The 25,449-nt window shown below is 36.4% G+C and overlaps 3 protein-coding genes and 1 pseudogene across 8 annotated transcripts; 2 read left to right on the top strand and 2 right to left on the bottom strand.

The window, feature by feature from the left end:
• Window positions 1-674: 674 nt before the first annotated feature.
• LOC137745611 (low-specificity L-threonine aldolase 1) lies at window positions 675-6,073 on the bottom strand. 6 transcript variants are annotated; one of them, XM_088681343.1, is made up of 13 exons: window positions 5,922-6,073; window positions 5,607-5,667; window positions 4,584-4,670; window positions 4,392-4,483; window positions 3,165-3,621; window positions 2,210-2,321; window positions 2,029-2,079; window positions 1,864-1,935; window positions 1,646-1,778; window positions 1,478-1,536; window positions 1,262-1,362; window positions 1,080-1,146; window positions 675-989 (listed from the first exon to the last, which is right to left on the bottom strand). In XM_088681343.1, the coding sequence occupies exons 5-13, from the start codon at window positions 3,605-3,607 to the stop codon at window positions 948-950; spliced, it is 1,080 nt and encodes a 359-aa protein (XP_088537469.1). In that variant the 5' UTR covers window positions 3,608-3,621; window positions 4,392-4,483; window positions 4,584-4,670; window positions 5,607-5,667; window positions 5,922-6,073; the 3' UTR covers window positions 675-947. The 6 variants fall into 6 exon arrangements, with proteins under 6 accessions (XP_088537469.1, XP_088537471.1, XP_088537473.1 ...); XM_088681345.1 differs by having other exon boundaries at window positions 4,392-4,494; XM_088681347.1 differs by having other exon boundaries at window positions 4,651-4,810.
• On the top strand, window positions 2,599-2,695 carry LOC137746348 (U6 spliceosomal RNA; annotated as a pseudogene).
• Window positions 6,074-8,020: 1,947 nt separating the features above from the next.
• On the bottom strand, window positions 8,021-13,228 carry LOC137745003 (cell division cycle 5-like protein). Its single transcript, XM_068484846.2, has 4 exons — window positions 12,774-13,228; window positions 10,761-12,470; window positions 9,867-10,148; window positions 8,021-9,192 (listed from the first exon to the last, which is right to left on the bottom strand). Exons 1-4 carry the CDS (start codon window positions 12,948-12,950, stop codon window positions 8,425-8,427), a joined length of 2,937 nt encoding a protein of 978 aa, XP_068340947.2. The 5' UTR covers window positions 12,951-13,228; the 3' UTR covers window positions 8,021-8,424.
• A 6,912-nt stretch (window positions 13,229-20,140) lies between these two features.
• On the top strand, window positions 20,141-22,075 carry LOC137744794 (phosphoenolpyruvate carboxylase kinase 2). The gene is made up of 2 exons (XM_068484592.2): window positions 20,141-21,045; window positions 21,341-22,075. The coding sequence occupies exons 1-2, from the start codon at window positions 20,196-20,198 to the stop codon at window positions 21,385-21,387; spliced, it is 897 nt and encodes a 298-aa protein (XP_068340693.2). The 5' UTR covers window positions 20,141-20,195; the 3' UTR covers window positions 21,388-22,075.
• Window positions 22,076-25,449: the final 3,374 nt, after the last annotated feature.

Here is a 25,449-nt window from a genome sequence, read left to right on the forward strand (position 1 = left end):
AATGCAAAGATTAAGAGGCTCCTAGGTAGGAAGGACTATATAAGGGGGTGAAGTCCTCCAATATGGGGGTTGGACAAATAAAGAAAGAGTGAATGTAACACTATTTTAGCCCTGAAGTTAATATATATGAGCAACACAGTGGACGTAGCCCAGTTTTAAACGGTGAACTACTTATATTTTAGGGTCCAATTTAGTACGGTCTATATACCAAGCTCACCATGAGTTCATTGTTCTAGTTTGTTAACCTTACAATTTTGATCGTTAGCAATATCTAAATTCAAACACGAGTTTGTATTAACACCAAAGGGATTTGACTCAAATATAACATTTGATCTAAATTTTTCGGGCCAGTAGCCTCAACTCCAAAGTGAAATAGCAAGAAAAGTCTTTCAAAGATAATAGTAAATAGTGGAAATGTCGCAAGCCACATCGCGTCGCGGCCATTTTTTTTTTTTTTTTTTTTTTTTACATAGCGGGCTTACCTTCGCGGAAGTCTCACGTAGCTCCCGTAGTGTTACAACTTACAACACGTTGTTCCCAAAAGGCAATGGATTTTAGTTCTATATCATGTATAATATTTTTCAGACATAATATATACATATATATATATATTTATTTATTTTCAAAAGCTTACGCTACAATGTGTTGATGCTTAAGCTATAGCACAGCGTATATAATCTGCAACGCGATGAGGTATTGCGATTTAAAACGTTGATAGGTAGTAAGGGAATAATACAGAGAACAGAGAGCTAGCTAGCATTTCCCCATGATGTTTTTCTTAAAAACCAGAAGAAGAAGAAAAAAAACATTAAATTGATAAAGTCTCCCTCCATAAAACCTTGTAAATGAAACAAGCACAGAAGTCTCCAGCAGGTTTGGGAAGAAGGAATTATTGCTGCCCCTCGACGCTTGAAACATCTTCAACGAAGCAGATGGAGCGTCTCCAATTAGTTTCCATTTTCTTCAATGACTCCACCAGTCAGAGCTTTCTGTAACATTTGCAAGAAAGAATTCAGACGTAAGTTTGGGCAAAGAGAAAATGCAGTTGGAAATAAGGTGTAGAATGTGGTGTAATTTACCTGAAAGCAGGATAGAGTGTATTGCACATCACTTGCAGAGATTTGGTGGTGGATAACGATCCTAATGCTGAGGGAAAAGAAAATGAAAATTCCGAGATCAAGTTAACATATTTTTCCACTGGTTCTAGAGAATTTAATGCATATGGATCGTGATACGGAGATATTTGAGAGGTGAAGCAAACCTTGACGAGCTCTCTTGCATCATGAGTATACCGTGTTCTTCCAAGTTCTTGACTAGTTTTTCGGTAGTAACATTTGAGCCCTCTTCGATGTGTATGTATAACTGATCATATAAAAAAAGTCGTTACAATTTGCAATGGAAACGAAGCAGGGTTATTGAAATTCAAACTCGTGTTAGAAAACTACTGCACTCCAATTAAATAAACTATAATACTCACAATGTTGGTCTCCACGGAAGCGACATCTACACTCAGTCCTTTGATTTGATTTAGTCCCTCTGAATTTATAAGATGGAAACATTAGAAAAGCCGTAGATAGAGCTTGAGAAGAGAAAATGATGATTGTCCTCCAAATAGGGTACATGGAATTGAGTAGACAGAACGTACCTGCTAAAATCTTAGCTCTCTTGTGATCAGTCTCAAGCTTCGTAACATTGTTATGTAAACCGACCAAAGCAGCAGCACAAAGGATACCAACCTGTCTCATTCCGCCGCCTAAGGTTTTCTTGAGCCTTCTAGCCTAAGATCCGAAGACAGTAACAAATCAAATTTCAAAGAAAAACGAAAAGATGTGATGTTGATCTTTAACAGGGATTTTGTTGTACCTTAGTAATAAAGCTTTTCGAACCAACAATGACAGATCCAACAGGAGCACCAATACCTTTTGACAGACATACCTAGTTCATCAATCAGGCTTCGGTTAATGAATGCATATCATGAGGACTTGACTGAATAAAGATTACTTAAAAAGCCGTGTATAGGAATTATACCGAAACTGAATCAGCAGCCTGCACAAGCCTATCAACAGGAACACCGAGTGCCTGTAAACGAATATTGCATTAGACACTGAGGATTCTGTAATGTGTGATGTTGGTAATTGCAAGAATCACACAAAAGGAAAAGAGAATTTCAGATGATTGAAACACTAAATGCGCGAGAAACTTTACTCACAATTGATGCATTGAAAATTCGAGCCCCGTCAATGTGGAGCTTCAAACCATGTTTCTTGGCTATTTCTCCCACTTTGTCTGTGTACTCTACAGTAAGGCATCTACCACCGCAGCTGCATTTGGAAATTCATACCACTTATATGAGTTACAAGGCATTTCAGACCTAAATTTTTAAGCTCAAAGAGGTATAATCGTAGCAAATTTTCGGAGTATCCACTGCATCTTGCAACTAGTTTTATTGAAATTAGAGGATCCAAAGAGAACATTCTTCACTGAAATGTAGGACTTATTGAGTTGATATAAGTTATTCGATTTTGATATTAAGAAATTAGAGCAGATTCTTCATAGGAGAAATAAAAATCATTGAACTGTGGAGGAATAGAAAAACAAGAATACTAACATTAGTTAACATTTGAACGGGACAGAAGATTAGCACAACTCCTGCGCAAGGATGACATGCACAAATCGAGGAAAAACACACATATGAAGGATAACATATGGGGGTAGTGAGAAACAAACACATTTGGTCATTTAAAATAATTTAGTTAAAGATTCTTATGAGAAGGGAGAAGAACTTTGACTACATATATGCAAGTTGAACTTAGAAAATTAATTAAGGATTAATTAAGGATAAGCTCAAGATTAAAATATAAACCAAGTACCATCTTTTCTCAGTCCAACAAAATAGGCATAATATAAAATGACCCCAAGTCATGACTTACGTATTTAGCAGTCCACCAGCTATTAAATAAAATGGCCCCAAGTACCATATCTATCTCTTTACGTATATGTCTACACTTAGTGACCCGAGCAATCTCACGAAGATCACAAACTTAACACTTTACGTTGTTCCAAAGTCCACCCAATTTTGTGCATCAACAAAAACTAATAACTTCGTTAGCATATCTTAATCTGCACAAAAATGTGGTTTTTTGGCTATTAAGATAAATCCTTACTTTGCATGAGAATTTTCCAAGCAAATAAGCCTTGTCGTCGGATACACAAGCTCCCCTCTCGGATCTCTGATGGAGGCTTCGATCGCATCAAGATCCATGATTCCGTCTTTGTTGTTTCTAACCGTTCTAGGGTGCACACCACCGATTGTGGCGATGCCTCCATTCTCGTAAATGTGAATGTGAGAATTGTGTCCGAGAATGACTTCACTTCCTCGGATGTCACAGTGCACAAGTACACTGATGAGGTTTCCCATTGTGCCTGAAGGAACAAAAAGTGCGGCTTCCTTCCCCATGACCTTTGCCATTTCTGACTCTAAGCGGAATGCCGTTGGGTCAGCTCCGAGTACATCATCGTCAACTTCAGCCGATGCCATTGCAGCCCGCATTGTTTCGCATGGTTTAGTGACCGTATCTGATCGGAGATCCACCGTTCTAGTTACCATTTTCTCCGAAGAAACTAATCCCAATATATCAAAATAAAAAAGACTCAGAATCAGTTCATGTCTACTGCAGTGCCCGGATAAAAATACAGAATTAACAACAACGATGAAGCCTTATCCCATTACGTGGGGTCAGCTATATAAATCCTAAAACGTCACTAACTAGATAAAAATACAAAATCAAATGATTAAGTTTACATAAACTGATGCTTACAAAGTTTGTTTTCAGCTACCATTGCTGGATGCTTCACCTAAATATCAATTAGAATTTTGGAAGAATTTGGGGGAAAAAGAACACTAAACTTCTCTTCTTTTTTTTTATTTTTTATCAAAATTTCCTTAAAAATTAATCTTTTTGAAATATATATAGCCAAAAAATAAAACTAAAAAAAACTCTGATGCGAAAAACTTTCAGTTATGTTGACCCTAAATTCAAGCAGAATTCAACCTTACTACTCTATTTGTAGCGTTTTTATAGTGGAAGATAACAGAACAAAACATGCAACGACCAAATTGAAAATTCCCCAACCTTGAACCCATTTCTATGTGATTAGACCATGCAAATACACTTAGAACTAGTCTACAGGAAATTTATAAGGGTAGCGAGGGTAGGGATTTCGCACTCTCGTTTTCTCTTTATGTACTTTATCTTTTAATTATTCTTTCATTTGTTTAATCCAAAGGATAGAAAAACTGAGAAGAGTGCGTATAGAAAAAACGAGAAAACGGAAATCATAAGAGAGAGAGAGAGAGAGAGAGAGAGAGAGAGAGATAGAGATGTGCGTACCAGTGCAAGCTAGCTCCTTCTCTTGTTGGCTTTCACCAGAGGATCTCCCTCTCCAATAAATTAAGCCAAAAGCACCAAAGCTTTCAGCAAAACTGCAAAAGCACTTGTTCCTTAAATAATCAGTACAAAACCAGCTTTGAAACACAACTGAAAACCTTGATGAGTTATGATCGAAAAATGGAACTTGTATACATGGTGTGAGGTCAACAGGAAGCTACAAAAGTACAAAGTCTTCAAGAAACTTCCAAGAAAACCTCACCTAACAAACCATCAAATAAACTAGTGGTGTGTTCCCACCACCAAGAAAAGGTTAAAAGTGATTCAGAAGGATCACGAGAAAAAGCTCTCCAGCCAAAAAAATGGTTCCATGCAAATCTAGCAAGTTGACAGCTTTAGCAATCTTGCAAATGATGTGGCTCCTATACATATACAGATTTTTTAGTATACCGGGACCACGATCCGATGCATCAAATGTTATTATGAGAGGCTTTTAATCAAAAGATTTTGCAGTTACCCTTCTGATTTCTTTCGTTTTTTTCCCATTTCAAGTTTGGTGAGTTAATTAATTAGGTTGACGGGGGATGTCGTCACATTTTGGCTAGAACAGATGAGCTCTCTCTATGCTAAAGAGTTCGAAGCTCGAATCACCAGCCTAATAGTTTAAATTAGTTTTTGTTAATTTGGAATCCAAGTGGACCAATGTTGAAGGAGACCATTGGAAATGGTTGAAAGCTTTGTATAATTGTCATCATATAAGGGACCGTTCTACTTTATGCTTTGCAGGAAGATTCCTCCTTGTACCATATAAAGTATGAGCCATTACAATTTTGATGCGGACATTGAAGTTAACAAGTATGATAGAATATTCCAATTTGATGGCTCAAAACTTCGGTGTATTTAGACATTAATTGATTTGATCAGTTTCAAAGGGTTTGTGACATTTGTGAAATTGATGGACTGTCTGATTGCTTTAAAAATTTACATATGTGGAATCGAGATCCTCCCTTGATCTCTATGTCCAGAGCTCAAGCATCTGGAGATCCGGGTTGTTAAATAGAGAGAGATTCGGATCTTTGCTTTGTGTGAGGTGGACCAGTAGAATAGGCTAATGAAGGCCGTCGGATTAAAATGAGTGGTCAGTATATATGGGTCCGTCTGCTTCGCATATGTGAATTATGATTATAGAATCAGATGGTTGTGAAGAAAAAAGGGTACCTTTAAGCTGAGTAGAGATGATGAAAATGAACAAGTTTTAGCTAATCGATTGCAAGACCTCCTAAAAAGAGCAGGAAGAACAAAAATCACTCGGTAATATACAATAGCTTGTTGCAAGAGAAATTTTAGAATAGACCGGCTCATACCATGGTCGATGTATCTTTACTCAAAGTTCAAGATTTTTAGTTGTTGTATTTTTAACCGTTGTAATCTTAGTTAAAGATCCAACGGCTAAAAATCCTGAACCATGGCATGGACGGGTCTACTTAAAAAATAAAAAAAAATAAAAAAATGTTGAAAGATAGACCATCATACCTGTGGCCTGTGGGAACTTGGCAAGAGACAGAGAGACAGAGAGACGGAGACTCTGTGTGTGTGTGTGTGTGTGATGTGGGAGGAAGGGTGCTTTTAAGGGGCAGCTTCAATGAGCTTATCCAGCAAGAAGGAAAGATCAAACTTTCTTTCTTCTAATTAGTTGGACAAGTTATCTGCTAAGTGACCCCAAATCTGTCTTCATTCAATGTAGGAACCAATTGTCTTTTTTTTTTGTTTTCTTTTTATTCTATTGAGGAGAATTCTGTCAGAAAATGATTTTCACACATTTTTTCTCTTTCTTCACATTTGTGTTTAGTTGTTTACTTATATTTTTTAATTGTTTTTCGTTTTTTCAAATCCGAATGATAAAATTAACAAAGATATGTAACTATATAAGGAAAGAAAAAGAGTATGACATTTACTTTGTATTCGGACTTTGGTCTTCTTTCAACATCTTAAAACAGAACTACCACTAGAAATTTAATAATAACAATAAGCAAATGACCAAATGAAGGTCTGTATAATATACTTGCCTCCTTATTCTCATTTATTAGCTTTTATTTATTTATTTTTTATTTAGTGTACGTAGGGGTATATTTGAAAATTTATTAACAATATGCAAAATTTGATCAGTTTAATAGGACATAAGTGTCATTTCTCACACTCCAATTGACGAGGATCCACGACGAAAAAGGGCCGTTGGATATATTTAATGTGATCGAACGGTTGAGGATAGAATTGAATCCATTCGTTGATTCAATTGGACCCAAGACAAAAAAGGGCCATTGGATATGTCTGATGTGATCCAATGGTAGGCATTAGAACTGAATTGAAACCAATCCATCCGTCCGTTGCAGTAATGATCTAACGGCTCAGAGTCCGTCCGTTTCCTTTGCCACTCCTACCTAATACAACCAGAAGTGTTCATAAAAGCAGACAGACACAGACCAAAAAATTAAAAAATAAAAACTTTGAACTTTCCCGCGGTTTCAATCGAAGAAGATGAACGACAACGTGAATGGCAAGGTCGGCGAGATGGAACGATATATAGTTGGCCATTTCACTATAATGATACTCAATATGTATCATGTAGATTTGCTCGAACGTTTGCTTTCGTAGTGTGCTCAAACACCACAATAATTTTGAAGGAAGGTATGCTGAAATAATGATTATCATGCAGGTTTGCTCGAACATTTGTTTTCATGGTATGCTCAAACACGATAATAATGTTTGAAGGAAAGTATGCTGAAATGATGATGATGATTATTATTATTATTATTATTAATAAAATGATGATGATCATCATCATCATGTATCAATTATTATTATTATTATTATTAGTATTAATAAAATGATGATGATGATCATCATCATCAAGTATCATCATCATCTTCTTAATAATAATAATAATAATAATAATAATGATGCTCAACATTTGCTTTCGTAGTATGCTCAAACACCATAATAATGTTGAAGAAAAGTAAGCTGAAATAATAATGATAATAATAATAATCATAATACATGAATTATTTTAGGAGTTTTTGGTTGTTAATCGTGATTTTTATTGCTTTAATTTATCTATTGCAAAAATTATCAAGTGCAAACAAATAGTATGAAGTTACTTATCATAAAAAATCGAACTGAAATGCTAGCAGATTAAGTTATCAAAGCAATGATAACTGAATCTTATTCTACAATTGCAAAAATTATCAAGTGCAAACAAATAGTATGAAGTTACTTATCATAAAAAATCGAACTGAAATGCTAGCAGATTAAGTTATCAAAGCAATGATAACTGAATCTTATTCTACAAGTCAACACGTTCTTAAGTTCGATTCCTGATCATCACACAATGGTGACAAAAGGAGGTTGAAATGCATCGGAGTTCCTAGCCCCCGTTGGCGTGATAATGAGGTAATTACAAGATTGAGATTATGTACTACTAAATCGACGAATTTAATTGAAATTTAAACTTTAGACTGAGAGCAACTGTGGGAAGAAAAGAACAAAGTGTGTAAAATCACTTTTAACATGGTGGAGAACTACAGTACTTCGTGGTTTTAGGTGCACTTTAGGTGCACCAGTATATCATGAGCAGATGAAGGTACAAAATCTGTTTCTTTAAATCTCATCCGTTCATTACATTGCAGTATACAACAAAGATTCAGTAAGATGTCCAAGAGACCCTAGATATTCTCAAAACGAAGAGATTCCAAGTTCTTAAATCTCCTCTTTTTCAGTCAACAATAATATAGTTCCTCAATCTGAAAATAGTTACACCGTAAAAAAACCAGAAAACGATCTTAATTGTTCTTTCAGACGAAGCATATGGATTTTCCAGAGTTCTGAAATCGAAAATGACAATAACATCCCAAATTCATGAACCAGGATACAGTTTTCGATTGACTATAGCATATCTGTAATCTGCTCGCACCTGGTAATCCGTTCCAACATTTTGATTCGCTAAAGCTCATCACTGAAACCAGGCTGAGTTCACTAGAGTTTAGATTTGTGGTGCTGCATTTTCAGTTGAATTCACCTCTCCCTCAACAGAAACAATCTCGGCAGTCCCGTTAGCAAAACCATCGTCCCCCGCTGCTTGGACAGTGCCTTCAATTTCTGTCACGTTCTGTGGCATCTCAACTTTTTGATCCTTAGATACATCAGGATCATTTACCTTCAGGTTTTCAGATGCAACCACATTGTCGGAAACGTTATCTCCCTCAACAGCAGAAGGCATGTTATCAGGTAAGTTTACATCATCTGCTGGCGTCGCATGAACCTTTTTGGCATCAATGTCCATATCACCTTCTGGGCCTGTTGAAGCCTGTTCTTGCACACCATCCATTTGTTGATTTGTTGCTTCACCATCAGATGCACCACCGGGAACAGCATTTCCAGGCTCGTCTGAAGCAGTTACAGGATCAGGATTTTCAGTTGTCTGTTGAACAGTCACATTTGCTGTAGCCTCAGCCAACTCCAGATCAGAATTCCTGGCAGCAATTTCTTGTTTTTCTGCTTCTGCTCTGAGTTCATCCATGCGCCGCTGTCCCCTTTCCACCTCAACTACAAGATTGCCATACCGCTTCTGTAGTTGCCTCTCAAGCTCCTTTTGATTCTGAACTTCCTCCCAGATATTATTTATCCGGTGTGTTGCCGCTAATCTTTCTTGCTTCTGTAAAGCTTTAAAGCACTCAAGTTCTTTTGCAGCAGTGTCGATCTGCTTAAACGTTTCCTCAATTTTTGGCCAGAGTCCCTCTTTAGCCCGCATCTGGACAATAAAAAAAGTGCAAATAGTAAATAATCTATAAATTTGGCTTTAAAAAAATGATGAAATGCAGCAAAGGTGATTGTAGGGTATTTTTCTTTGGGATTGCAACACCCTTTTTTCTCCTATTGCAATCACTTGTTTATTTCTGGCCTTTGGATTGAGTGAATCAGAGGAGAATAGAAAGGCAGAAATAAAGGGTGGCACAAGGAGAAAAGGGGTGTGCAGATATCATTTCCCTATTCTTTTTAGCAACTCTATATGTCAATGTTTTGGGTTCTGTGCAACATCAGATGGTGATGAATCTTATTCAATGCCAAAGGTTAAATATAAGGAGTCCAATGTCCAGCATCATTTCCTTGAATAATTGTTTAAAGTATGAGTCTTTCATAGATTAGCAGAGGTTATAATTTATATTACAAGACTAATGCCTTTGAATCTTGCACAATGCTCAAATTTTCGAAAGTGCAGCAAAATTTCTGTTAATTTACAGTTCTAAAATTGAAGTAATAAAAAGCCCGCTTTCAACTCTCAAAGGGAACTAACGATGTGAGCTCAAGATGGAATAAAAAAACCAAGAAATCAGCATAACATGTTCGAAAAAGATGCACCCAAAGCCCTTGCTCTAACAAAAAAAAAAAAAACCTTTCTATAATCAAAAGATTCAGCAAGCATACCTCATAACCATATGTGCGAACTTTAACCTTGTTCTCAATGCTTGCTGCCTTCTGGATATCATCATCCATCTTCTTCTTCACATTCTCAAACTCACTCTGTAAAGCTGCAAGCTTCTCCATATTTCCAGCAACACTTGATAGACCATAAGCGCCACGAGTAGGGAAGTACATGAGATCGTTCAGGCAAGTTTTGTGTGCTTCAACAAATTCATCAAGGGATTCGTTTTCATGCCTCATTGCAACACGAAGAATTTCTGCATCTTCCTTTATCAATGAATCAGCCTGCAAATAACACGGCGATCATAAAAAATACGGAACTATATAATCATTAGGCATGCTCATGCTCATAGTCTGTAAAAAAAACGTCAGGTCAAAATGTACAGATAAACAGTCGACAAATTAATTGAACTAAACACTAGTCTCACTCTCTCATATAACATATCAGATATTTCTGCACGGGAAGAAAAATACATCAGATATTTCTGCACGGGAAGAAAAATATTTTATCATATATATGTTGATATACATAAATTATTTTTTTTATACAAATCTATGTCGAAACTTGGAATACATAAACATGAATTATGAATTCATGTATTTTAACAGATCAAAATATATCACCCTGCCCACACAGCTGCTTTTAACAGTGCCATTGCTACTCAACCAAACGTAATGCTTAAACACAATAAGATGTTTGCCAACCCAGATACGCAAGAACCATTCTCTATACTATATCAATAGAAAATGAATTGTAGAAACAAAGGCAGTACCACCACGACCAAGCATCTTTGTCCACAATATAAGGGTGGATACATATGAAAACAAGACAAAAATAACCTTACAAAATCAGCACTTAAAGAAAAGGATAACACATACGAGGAACTAAAAACATACCTCTTTCAGTTCATCTTCTTCAAAATCTTCAATCACAGGGACAGAAGTAGTAGGTCCATTGGCACTGCGCTTGGAACCTTTCTTTTTCCGTTTGTCTACTTTCTCAGTAAATGGATACTTGGCATTATCGTGCTCTAGTAGGCTAAGAAGTTCTACTTTAACCATTTCATCAGCCTGCTCAATAGGAGTAGGAGGAACAAATGAACTCCTATCTCCATCTGCTTTTATCAAGGAATTTCTGATGAGATCCAATGAGGCAGCAGGAGGTCTAGGGAGCTCCCTCTGCAATACTTTCGATCTCTTCCTAAGTAATGCTTGCTGGCGTGCTTCTTCCTCGGCCCTTTCTCTGGCTAGCCTATCAGACATGTCTTCTTCAATCTTCTCCTCAGGTTCTTCAGTATCCTCTGGAACTGGTTGTACGACAATCTGGTACTCATTCTTAGGCTGTGGTAAACTGCCAAAACCAAACTGCAAGTTTCTACGCTGCTCCAGTTTTGCACTATGAGGTGTATCTATTTCTTCATTGATACGAAGCTCATCCCTAATGGGAGTCCCCTTTGGGGTCATGCCAAAAGAATCCCTCGATGGCGTCATGCCAACTCTAGGCGTAAGACCTGTTCTAGGTGTAAGACCACCTCCAGGAGTTGCAGAAGGAGTAAGCATCAGATTTGGCGTTTGAATTTCCTTTTTTCTAGGAGTGACCCCCGAGAAATCTGATGGGTGTAACTCTGGATTATCTCCTCCTAATAATGGTGTCTGTGACTCTCTCATCCTGGCCAAATTTTCTGCTTCCATCATGATAGCATCACCCTTACCAGCAGGTGTTCTTTGAGGTGTTCGTGAAGGTGTCATTCCTAGCCTTGGTGTCTGGGAATAATTTGCAAGAAGAGCTCGAGTTGCACCGCTACCTTCAGCGAATTCTTCAACTGCAAGATCATTAGCATAACCCATCTTTGCAATTTCCTCCAATTCATTGTCCGAAATTTGGGGTGCAGGAAGCATCAGTTTTGATCTCTTCCTAACTGTTTCCGGATCATTCATCTTGTTGGCTTGCAGTATAGCTGATGGAGCATCCTGCCTTTGAGCAATTTTGTTCTTAGCAATATCTTGCTTTCTTAACTGCGCTTCCACATCAATCCTTCTCTTTCCCTCAAGTTCCTCAATAGTCGTAGGGAAGTTAGGCTGCTCCACTGGTCTATCTTCATCAGCAACATCATAAAAGCCTGGAGGAGGCTTCTTCTCAAAGGGAATTTCCGCATTGTAGTCTATTCCCTTCCTTTTCCTCTTTCGCTGCCTAGTATCAATGCCAGCAGCCTTTAATTCTCTCCTTTTCTGCAGCGAGGCAAGCCTTCTGGCCTCTTCAAGCTGTTTCTCCCTGGCTTTCCTTTTAGCTTTCTTTCCCCTAGTGTTTGCTAACCGAGCTCGTGCCTCTGAAAGCATCTCCTTCTCATCCTCATCCATATCAACAGGATCAGGACGAGCAGGCTTTGACTCGGGATTTGGGTCAATCTCTCCAGGCCGCAGTTTCCGTGGATCATCACCCGGTTCATAATTCTCATCCTTAACACAGGCTGCATCAAGCAACTTCTCATACCGCTCGAGGCACTGCGACGGAGTACGACCAACAATTGGGGCAATGGTCCTCCATTGTGTAGGCATGAGCTTAGCAAGATGCAGAAGCTTCTCATCCTCTTCTCTAGTCCACTCAGTCTGCAAGAATCGGGGGTTAATGAACAGCATTACAAATTCACCCACTAAAAAACCCTGCTAAAAACAGCCTACTACAACAAATTTCATAACTTTCTCCCACCTCATTGCAAATCAAATATTTAAGCATCCAAAATGAATGCGAGCATAACCAAACATTATAAACCCTAATCGAAATCGGTTCCCACAATTAACAAACAAAACCTATGAGCTAAAGTAGCAATTTTTTGACCATGTAACATTCAAAACAGAACACAAATCACAATAATGCATAAAAATTATCAAAAAAATAAAGAAAAATATTACCTTTTTGATGGAGGGGTCGAGCCACTCGTACCATCTCGCCTTACACTGCTTAGCCGATTTGCGAACCAAGAGCGACGAGATTCGAGCCCACTGGTTCTTCCCGTACTTCATGACCGCCGCCTTGAGGATCTCATCCTCCGTGTTCTTCCACACGCCTCCTTTGATCATAATCCTCATCTTGCCCTACTTTTTCTTCGATTCAAACCCTAATAAATTGACGATTGGTACCAAAACCCTAAGGTTTTCGACTGGGACGCGACGGAGAAGGTGATCGGAAAATCCCTCGGGGGTTTAAGAATCGGTGACTTCTGGATTTGATAAAACCCTAGCGCGCGGGCACATCTCTCTCTCTCTCTCCTCTCTCCCACTGATATTTCAGCTCTCTGTAATTTGAGAAGAGCGGATAAAATTTGGAGATCTGGACAAAAAAAAAAAAAAAAAAAAGAAAAAAAAGTTACTAATCGTTTTGGAGGAGGGAAAGGGAATTACAATTAGAAGTTAGCGAGTCGGTATGGTTTTAACCCGACCGACCCGACCCAGATATGAAATATGGGTTTGATATTGGACCAGCCCAAACTATTTGATCTTGACTGAATGATAGTAGTACCATGTCGAGAATGTTAATTAGACGGTTAAACGGTTTATGATCTGATAGAATTTTACAAGGGTGAACAAGAAAGTAAACGGTCCTGATCATCGTGCAACATTGTAGTATAAGAGAGCTAATAGCATCCGTCAACTATCATGCACAACATGAATTAAGATCACTACGTAAAAGTCACAGGTTTTCTTGGCATGGACAGATCCACATAGGGATCTAGGTGGTCTCAGAATCCTCGAAAGGCCGGGAAAAATGCATGTGAAGGCTCTTTGGGAATCAAATGTCTGACATGGAACATTTTTGTGTCCATCAAGTAATTGATAAAATGCCTTCTAAGGAATATCTTGGCAGCATTTGGTAGGGTATGTTAACAACACTCGGTGTTTGGCATTTGTTGACATGCATGAACACAAATGACAATAGAACCACAAAGTGCTCAACAACTTTCCTCACCTAATTTTTTTTGCATGCTACACGCACCGTTAACATACACAACCTTAAAATTCTAGATCCAACACTGTTTCATAGTCTCTTCTTTATTGTATATTGAAATTCTCATTCATATATTTGTTATAATGCTAACCATATTTAACACAACCTTTTTAAAACTGAAACCAAAATTTCGAACTCTTCTGCTACTCTAACTTTGCTATGCATCTCCAGCATGCAGTACTACACTTTGAAGGTTCTCATGCTGTTACAAATAGGTCGTACCAGAAATCCATGTCTTCAATATTGGTCACCAACATTTTTCAGGATCGGTATGGCAGCGTTGGAAGAGAAAGGAGGCTGAATTAACCCTGGAAAAGTACTTTTTGATAACAAGTGCTTCTGATGATCATGATTGTCATCCAGTCTAGAAAAGGTTCCTGATGCTTCTTGTTTTGGGAAAATTGGTGCTAGCTCGGACATTGACGTTCTAGTCTCGTTTCTTCAAACGAGAGTTACAGTAATTCTTTATTTCATTGTATGTCCGGCCTGGCAATCTTGACGCGATGGCAGACCATCTAAAGACAGTAATCAACAACATCGATTAATTCTAGGATGGTGATTCAGTCACACTTTTTTTTATTTTTAATTTTACTATTAAGTCTATTATTAAGAGTAGAGACAGGGTTTCAAACTATTACATTAGTTCAGAGAATGGAAAGTTTTGAACCCGTAACGCATGTGTACAAACCTAACACACTATATACTAAGACAATTCAGTCAGTTAAGTATATGTACTATGAAATGAATTCTATACAAACCCATTTTCAGGGACCAAACTGATTGTTTTTTCTATTTTACATTTTGATTGAAATGTCCAATTTCAGGGGCAATCTTGATGAAAAAAACCCGCTAATAATATTAAGTCGTGTATAAAACTCATCTCTCTCGAGTTTTATACATCTACTATCCATGCATGACGTATATATCGATTGAGTAATGCCATACTATCTATTATAGTCATGATCAATTGATCATCATATATTTTATATTTTAAGGAAATAGTTTTGAATAAATCAAAGAAAAATTAAGGGATAGTATTAAACAGAAGGATGAGAAGATGGTCATTGATGTCAACTTCATACGGCTGGTGGTATTCTAAGTAAGTGAGAGGTTTTACGTTCGAATCTCATGAATGGCAAATTCAATACCAAATTAAGTTATCTATTGTGTAACTTAACCGAACTCCTTCTTCCCTTAATGTGTAAAATATCGATGTATTAAAAAAAAAAAAAAAACCAAAAACAAACAAACAAACAAACTATTTGTTTTTTGGGCCAAGGAACAAACAATAATTGACTACTTAATTATTATGAGATGTCATTTATCAATGGATTTCCCCCCAAAGGAATAACAAATAAAAAAGAAAAAAACTTAAACTTATTTGGGGAATTCCTCTAATTTAGTTGTTGAGTGTACTTTTGCTCACGGTACATTAAGTGTAATAATTGGTTGAATTTTTTATTTATTTCAAGTTTCCTTTAAATTGTATATACTTGTATACTAGGTTATATTCTCAACACACTAAAAAGTCTCTCGTCAAATGGTATTAATGCTTACCACTCTCTTATCAAATATGAGTTTATATTTCGAGATTTGTATATTGGCTAGACACAAATCTCTAAATTTAAACTCATCCTACTGTGAGTGAGCAAACTTATATTCCCCATTGTTTATAATAATCAGAAGTTGAACTATATACTAGCTCACTTGTAAGAATATTTATATATGTAACAGTGGACAACGGAATACATATTCATCACAGTACCACAGTAACCACTTACCTGAAGAAGGCTTCTCGCTAGGGTTACGATTCTTCTGCTGCTCTTCTCTCTGTATGCAATAGTTAAGGGAATGGGGCCTGAGTTTCTGTGTTCTTGCGTGTGTAGAGAGAGTGCAGGGGCCCTTGACGGTGATCAAGAAGGATACTTCCCATTGTGTGATCCTTATCACTTTAGCCTTATCACAGAGAACATCCATCATTCATATCCATAAGAAGTATTCGAATATTATCGTGACTATTTTAGCTAGTAACCCTAATTATACAAACTCCTTAATTATCAGCTAACCAATATAGTCAATTCCAATCTCTAATAATTTCACGTCTTTAACAAGATCTAAGCAAGTGTATAGCTCTCTATAGAACTTACATCATCGCTTACTCACGCAACTGAAATATGATAGGGAATTGTTAATCATGTCAAAGAAGCATATTGTGCTTACATTAGAATCTAAATAATTGATCTAGCTAAATCATTCAGTAGGTAACGTCAAGCATTTTTGAAAAATCAAAGTAACGAAACCTAGGATTAGTGATTAGCATAAAATAATGACATGTTTAACATGATGCATGACGACATCCAGGCGTGCTTAAATAGCTCACCAAAAGAGAAAATGCTGGATGCTTTTCCTATTTCCCTTTGGTTCAAATGAAAAGGATAATTGTCGTGGTTCTCTTTTTTCCTTTGTTTTTCTTTTTTTTTTTTTTTTTTTTTTTTTTTTTTTTTTTTGGAAAAAAGAGATCAATTTGTGACTTTGTAGGGCGTACTAATACGTACCACATCACCAGGCCGCTTGCCTGAATGCTGAGTTTTTCTCCACGGCGGTCGATCCTAAATTAGTTATTTTTAAATTTAAGCATGAAGTTAACTTTTGCACTAATTAATTAACTTTAAGCATCATATCTCAAAAGTTTTGGTCTTTATATTTTCCCCTAAACATATCTCCGTTGTGTTGCTCTACATCTTTAAAGATGCACTTAACTTTTATACAGTGAATTGTTAAAAATATATCAATAACTTTAGGTTATAAAAATTAGGAGCAATAAGAGAAAATAAAACAAAAGAAGATTAGGGTTTTGGAAAAGTTGACAATGACATAGTGGAGGCTTCTCCAATAATTATAAAGTGCATGTTACCTATTCCCCCCACTTTTGACACCTTTCGATACCTTATTAATTAACGTCACTTCTCTTCCAAAAAAATAAAAATTAAAAAAATTAACGTCACTTCACTCACTGTCATTAAGAAGAATTAAATGGATAAATTTTCAAAAATTTCAACATTGAGTATGAAGCGAATTTAGTGTTTTAAAACAAGTGATATTCTATAACTATCACAGATAATTAAGTGGTTTGGAAGAATTTTAGGTCTGTATTGCATTACACATGTTGGGGTTTGAATCCTGATCATAGTGAATCACACATGATGACTAGTAAGAGACTGAAATGCCTCTATAAGTCTTTCTAGCTCTCAAAAAGGTGATCTACCGTGATGAAGTCACCAACTAATAAAAAAAAAATTTTAAAAAAAGCTATATTTTATATGAAAGGTATAAAATCATTTCCAGCTTTCAAAAATGTGGTATGCCGTGATAAAGTCACCAACTAATCAAAAAAATTTTAAAGAAAAACAAACAAGTTATATTTTATATGAAAGGTTTAAATCATTTCCAACTCTCAGAAAAATGGTCTGTTGTGATGAAGCCACCAACTAATCAAATTTTTTTTTAAAGAAAAACAAGCTATATTTTATATGAAAGGTATAAAATCATTTCTCTTGTTATAATCAGACGAATAAAATGTCACAGTTTTATGCATTAAGTACTGATGCGTATTTTCGTGTTTTGATACAAGCAATGTTTTGTATTAAGTTTATCTAAATTACAAAGAGAAAATTCAAACTTCATTGCCGAAGAAGAAACACATTGCTATAGCAAACTCAACTAGACCTATACCTGCAAGCGTATTTTAGTGTTACATGAACATAATACATCGACGATCATGACTAAATAGTTTGTTAATTAAGAGACAGAAAAATATACGAATGAACATTATCCTTATCTTTTAGACACCTATGAAAAATGGTCGGACCACGGCAGCCTCCATCTTCATGGAGAATGTGACATCCGATCATCATCCAGTTCCATGCCTTGAGTGAGTAAAATGCATGCAATGCTGGACCAATTGCTATTGTTTGGTTTTTCATACGATCGACACAAGATGATGGTGACATTGCAAAGAGTACGGAATAGCTTCCTCCACTTTGTTCTTTTTAGTTTCTTTTTCATTTTTGTCTTTAAGTGACCTTTTTCCACAGTTTCAGTTTCATCAAAAGGTCGAGAGGATGGGGAAGTGATAGCAGACGAGATGGTGCTCTCCTGTTCTTGTTTTGTTTATGCCCAATTGGCAGAAAAGTGCTACAGCTACTTAATGCTATTGTGGAGCCCAAAGTACAATTGGGGAGAAGGCATTTGGTGTAGGTATAATCGGGTGTAAGCTCTCCAACAAGATCCTCTTTGGTTCCTTTTTCCTGAAGATTGCTGAATCGTATCTGTCCATCATATATCGTGCGATCAATTTTTGTCAATTAATGTTTATGTTTATTTTTAAATAAAAATATTTAAAATAATTTTTAACCTCACGATGTACGATGAACTGACATGATTCACGGATCATCGGGATCCTTACAAAGTGGATTCGGACTCTTAAGTTTCTGCATGACTAGACTTTTGAGACTGATATTATGTAAAAAGAATGCTAAGGAACTCCGGCAAAAGTGAGACTCTTCATATAAATTTTTTCACCTCATGTTTTAACGTCAATTTGTGTAGCTTTGGTGGTTGGAACTCTCTTCACATACTTTTCAAGCTAAGCTCATAGACGGTCATATCTTTAATACTTGGGGTTAACCTCTTTTAAGCCCCTTTGACCTTGAGCTTCTCAATCTCTCTTGAGCTTTTCGTGGCTTCTATTCCGACTTGCGCCATTATGTGAGCCCAAAGGTGCCCAACATAAACACCTTTGCTTTTTAAGTTTTCTTGTTACGTTTGAGATTGGTATTTTGTAGTTTCAAATATTTTGTTTTGAAGTATTCTACTATTCAGATACTGTACTTCATATGTATTGAACATTCTTTTAGCTCGAATGAATGACGCCGTTTATTTAAAAAAATGTTCACATAATTAATTTGTAAAAATCATCTGTCGTTAGTGTAGTACTCGTGAAAAGGATCACACCTCAATTAAATCCAAATCAATAATTAAACTTTTCTTGAGAAAAGGAGAAGATATTCTTTCGAGATCTTTTTCATCAAGATCATTGGATCAATTAATTTGAGTTTTTGAAATTTTATCCAACGGTAAAAAATTATTATATCTTTTAAGGAGTTAAAACAGGTAGGGCGTTGAATGAAATTTCAAATGTCCAAATCACTTAATCTGATGATCTTGGTGGAAGAGATATGAGAAAAAAAGAAATCTCCATTATATGAAAGTAGTTTAACGGATTGCAATTGGATTTGGGCATGATCTTCGATAATTCTTATAATTTTCATTTTTCTAAAAGAGAAAATTGACAACCAAATGAGTCATACCCCAACTGCAAAATAAAACAAGAGGTTTCAAATAAAAAACAAACTCAACAAACTTGTTTATTTCATACCGATGTAATTATTATTTTTATACAAATATACCGTACTTATAAACCATAATATTTTTCCGTTTCAATAAACAGTTCATAATTGCTCACACCTCAACACTAAAAAAATATACAGTAAAAGAATTGGTTTTTCAGTGTGCCTGTTACATTAACTGACATAACACAAATAGTTGGATATAAAAAAATAATAATTCAACTTATTAGGGAGTTTTAACGAAACACTCCGGGTACTGTTCACTTAACGAAAAACCACATTTTTACACTAAAAAGTCAATCATTGTACTATTCACTTATAAAACACTTTTTTGTTATTTTGGTCAAAATTCAAAATTTTCAAATCACTTTTATTAGTTTTTCTTTTTTATTATGACTATTAATGTACCGGATCAGTTCCGGCACTGAAAATACGTGTTAACGGTTACTAAACTTGTTCTAAAATAATAAAATTCGTTTTCGTTCAAGGAAAACTAATGAAAAGAGTTTGAAAACTTTAAGTTTTAATAATAAGGGCAAAATAAAGGGTAAAGTGAATAGTATTATGATTGATTTTTTAGTGTTAAAATATAATTTTTCGTTAAAATAAACAGTACAACGGGTTTTTCGTTAAAACTCTATTTGGTTTAAGGAATATCCCCCCTTTTTTAATTATTTCTTGAAGGTTCTTCCGGAACCAAAACCAATTTTCCTAAATTGGGCTTTTTTTCCACTTCCGCACACTGAAACCTAAACAAAAACAAACAAGGGTATTTGCGTCATGTGACATAACGTGTACCGTACATCGTAGCCGTCCAATTTCCAGGAAATTCAGTAAATTTACACCTTTACCCCACCAAACCGAATATTCTTCGGAGTATTCCACTTCGTCTTCCTCCTATAAATCTTTAGAACCCCAAAGATGCTGCAACAACAAAAAAAAAACCCGAAACTTCACCACCCAAACACGGCCTTAATCGAAAAATCCCCCCAAATGTATGACACATTGAAGAACTCCTACCAGCTCTTCGAAGAAATCGGCCGTGGCCGGTTCGGCACGATCGTCCGAGCCTTCTCGCCGGACTCGGCCGAGTTCGTCGCATGCAAGATCATCGACAAATCGGTCCTTACCGACGAAATCGACCGCGCGTGCCTCGAGAAGGAGCCCAAGATAATGACCCTTTTGTCATCGCATCCCAACGTTCTCAAGCTCTTTAACGTCTTCGAGACCGAGGACTCGCTCGCGATGGTGCTCGAGCTCTGCGAGCAGGAAACGCTCTACGACCGGGTCGTGGAGCGCACGCTCTCGGAGCCCGAGGCCGCCGCGATCATGAAGCAGCTGCTCGAGGCCGTCTCGCATTGCCACCGCCTCGGGGTGGTTCATAGGGATTTGAAGCCGGAGAATGTTCTGTTTGATTCGAGGAACAATTTGAAGCTCGCGGATTTCGGGTCGGCGGAGTGGGCCGGCGACGGCGGGGTCATGGAGGGCGTGGTCGGGACGCCGTACTACGTTGCGCCCGAGGTGCTGATGGGCAGGGAGTACGATGAGAAGATCGATGTTTGGAGCGCCGGCGTGATGATGTACATAATGCTCAGCGGGATTCCGCCGTTTTACGGCGAGTCGGCGACGGAGATCTTCCAGGCGGTTTTACGAGGGAATTTGAGATTTCCGCCGAAGGTCTTCCGATCTGTATCGCCGGCGGCGAAGGATCTGCTGAGGAAGATGATTTCCAGAGACGTTTCCAGAAGACTTTCTGCTGACCAGGCACTTAGTAAGTTTCTTACTTTCTTCTAATTTTCTAATTTATTTGGTTGAATTTAATCCAAAATTCCATCTTGTGATTTGGGTTTTTGTTAATTCTTTTTTTTTTTTTTTTTAAATCAAGTTTTTTTGTTAAATGTTAAATTTTGTAGATTTTCACCTGTCAATAACTTGAAAATTGATTTTGAAATTTCTCTTTTGGGTTTGATAGCAGCGATATTCTACTTTAAACTAATCGTAGCCGCAAAAACTAAAATTCGAGCTATGATTACTTATGAAGTTTATTTCTTTGTGAAAATTTTCAGGGCACCCATGGATCATAAGTGGTGGAGAAGCAAATCCAATTGACTAAAATCTGACTTTTGGGTCAGTCATGTCAATGAACCAAATCCAAGTACATAGATCCTAAATCCTTGTCATCCAATCTATGTGAATACGAAGCAATCCCACTTTCCTCTCTTAAAAAACAGAAAATCCTGTCGTCAATGGATCCAGAAAACCCCTCTTCCTCTCAAGAGCTCTTTAGCTAGGACGCAGAAATAAATGGAGAAAGACTTGCATGGAACGACGTCACAGTAGAAGATTGTAGAATATGAGATGGATCAATCAGTTTTTCATGGAACGAGTTCACAGTCAAGCAAAAGATGATCGGTTCAATCAGTCTTTTATGGAACGAGTTCACCGTCAAGCGTGGAAGCCTGTAGATGTGGAGAGAGAATCTTGAGAATGTAGATAGAAAATGGGGTTTATGGGGATCCTTTGTCTTTCCCCGCCTTCTCCTGTATTTTTTTTTTTTTTTCGGTCAGAGAGAGAGAGTCGGAAGTGAGAAAGCAAACTACTCCCATATAGCCTATGCGCTACCTTTTAAGTTAAAATCGATGTTTTGTGTACCAGAAACCTTGTACGAATCAGCGGAATGTGAGTGTTCACCTCGGAATCTCAGGAATAAGTTCGTGTTGTGTTTACGAAATGTAATGTGAGTGTTCAACTCGGAATTTAAGTTTTCTTTTGAGAAATGCTATTTATATTATGTTTTTGTACTACATTTTCATATCATCTTAAGTGGTATTGATGTGAACATCACATCAATCTGAATTAATCAGATTTTTTAATTTAATTTATTATTTAATAAGCTAATAATTAAGAAAGATTTTTCATATACCATAATTATCATTTAATTAATCAACTTTTCTTAATTATTATTTTATTAAATAATGTTTAATTAAATTAAAAATTCTGATTAATTTGAATGATGTGACTGTCGACATTAGATATCACCTAAGAGATGGTATGGAAATGTGATACAAAAACGTGATTTGAATAACATTATTATTTTCTTTTTCTTTTATAGTGGTGGATTTAATTTTGTGTTGTGGTTGCGAGTGCACCCCGTATACGGCCGGCCGGATGTAAGATTTTTTCTATATAGTATATGCCCCTAAATATCCTTGTGCAAATGTACTATATTTTGTGCAGGCATGTCATAGCATATGCTTTAAATCAAGGATACTCAACGCTCCCATTAAATCACATGAAAAGTTGAAATGGGTACACAGTTGGAAGTTCATACGCAAATTATGCCACAAAAATTGAAATATACCTAATAGGGGACCCATAATAAACGGATGTTTTGACTTTTTAATGATATTTTGGATGCATGTTAGACAGTTGATTTAGCTAGATCAGTGTGCTCACTCTTCTATGTTTTTTTGCACCTAAGTTTTCTTAGTCATGGTAGTATACGTTTCTTTGGACCTATCTTTCATTTCTATTTAGTGAATGATTAGAGCAACTTTTACATTAGGTGGGATTACGTAGCATCGAGTGAGACTAAAGTATATACGCATATTTTGTTGAGAGTTGTCGTTGAAATGACGTGATCAGACATCTTTTCGTGATCATTCCCTTATCAAAATGCATATCAAAAGAAAACTTTCATGACACAAATACATTGTCGTTATGACACTAAGGAGGATTACATAGAGTATGGTGAGACCATAGTATACAAGCTTGTTTTGCTTGAGCTGCTGTTGAAATGACATGGTCAGACATATTTACGCAACTATTCCCTTGTTAGAAATGTAGATCGAAAGAAAAATTCGCATTACATAGTACGCTGCCATTATGACACTAAGTAGGATTACGTAAAGTCGAGTGAGACCAAAGTATACAAACATGCTATGTATGAGAAGTGTTGTTGAAATGGCATGGTCATACATTTTAACGCAATTATTTCCTTATCAAAATTGCAGATCAAAATAAAAAATTACCTAACACAAATACACTGCCATTATTAAAAATATACAAATATATGTTATTGAAATGGCGTGATCAGGCATTTTTATGCGATTATTCCTTATCAAAAAAAAAAAACTTATCTAACACAAATACACCTCGGTCGTGACGTCTCATCGATGTTCTCACAGGGGCAGGCTGCAAATTTCAGAAATGTCATTACGGAATCTAGCAAAAGAGATGAATATGTATCCAAGTGTCCTTATTGGAAGGAACCAGCTCAAGTGAGCTGGCCAGCGTATATGGAATCCACCCACCATTTAGCCTTGCTGCAGTCTACAACTCTACATCCGAAGGATGAGGAGAAATTTTTAGTTGCGACGAAAAAATAGATGGTACATTAGGTGTTTTTATGTAAGTGGTAAAATTTTTTAATTTTAAAGTTATTAACTTTTTAATACACATATCCCACCATTTATATAGGGGTGTGCTATCCACACATCCCAAATTACTTCTCACGCACCCTTTGTTAATTTATGTTTGTTGATCTTCTTTAATTTATCCAATCTGACGGTCGAAAATTAGAAGAGTGTGTGAGAAGTAAAATGGGGTGTGTGGATATCACACCCCTTTATATAGGGACACGCGATGTACCACCTCGTGTGACGGTCATACTGAAAAATCTCTCATCGAGGACCAAATTACAATATAATTTTTTTTTATGGTCAAAACCAAAAAAATGGGAAGTGTTATTGACACTCCAAAAATCTCATTCTACACTTCTCACAAGCGTATTTTTCTTTCTAAATATAAAAAGTTTAAAGTATAGAATGAAAATTTTGAAATGCCAATAATAATTCCCAAAAAAATTTATAAACAAGACAAAGATTCAACGATTAATTATCCAAATCCCAACAACACTGTCTCTGTAGAAGAACCTTGGATGAGGTGGCAAAACCTCAATAATGTTGAAATTGGAGCCTCGTAATTATCGAATTATGATTCTTTCTTCTCTTCTTTTCATCTCATTCCATCATCTCCTTTTATATTCTTTATTTTGTCTTTCTTTTTCTATAAAAAAACCAATATAAGATGTTGATTTAGCTTAACCGTGACAGTTCAAATAGGAGGAGAGGGAAGGGGGAGAAAAAAAGAGGGGAGATAATCCTACTTCATAATTATTTGAGTACTTAATTAATTGTTTAATTAGACAGAGGAATCTCTCTGGATTCTAACCGTTTATCGTACATTATATGGTTAGTTTTCGTTAAATATTATTTGTGTTTAATTTTAAATAAAAAAATCAAATAATTTATGATCATACAAATACACGATAAATAGTTAAGATACGGAATCCGAATGGAATCCAATTCCGTTTAATTAATTAATCAAATAAGTGTGTACGGGTTTAGGTAAATTATAGTTGGAATCACGAGGAGGACACTTGGCAAGTATGATCTGATCAGTCACCCATCATATCAGTTTAATCTGGTCTTCTCGATCAGTGTGCAGTCAACTGCACCGCCCCCCCTCCCATGTGGTTGGACTTTGGATGCACACCATAAACTACTGTGTGCATCTATGCGTGATATGATAAGTTCACGTGGATATATCATATATCTCCTTCTCTGAGTCTCTGTGCGCTTCCGTAATTGCTTCGTACCACCACCTGTTTTTTCTCTCATTTTCCTTCTAAACCAAAGAGTGAGTTTGGGGGCTCCTTTTGCGGGGATTCAATTGAACTTGCCTCAGGTTTTATGCCGGATTCAAGAGTTGAGGAATAGAATAAGAGGAGGAATTTATCACCTTCATTTCATTCAGTATAGATAATATCGTTCATTAAAAAAAAAAATTAACAAATTAATAACTTAAAAAGACAGATATCCGTACTGAGAGGCAAAATAGCCAATTGTCTTGTCTTACCTCTCCTTTTCTAGCCTCTCCTTCTTGCCTTTTTTACCTAGCTCTTGTCTTCTGACTTTTCGTCTTTCTATATGTAGGGATACTACATTTTTCTGAACAAATCTATATTAAAGAGGGAGGGCGCATACTTAGTTTCATAATGAGCTAACAATAATGTGGTTTAAATTTGCCTTTAACGAGAATCGAACCTAAGATTTCTCACTTTCAACTGAAAAAGGAATATCACTAGGTCGTAGTACTAAGTGGTAGGGATACA

This window comes from Pyrus communis, chromosome 12 (genome assembly GCF_041283825.1).
Source record: "Pyrus communis isolate YQ-2024b chromosome 12, ASM4128382v1, whole genome shotgun sequence".
NCBI lineage: Eukaryota > Viridiplantae > Streptophyta > Magnoliopsida > Rosales > Rosaceae > Pyrus > Pyrus communis.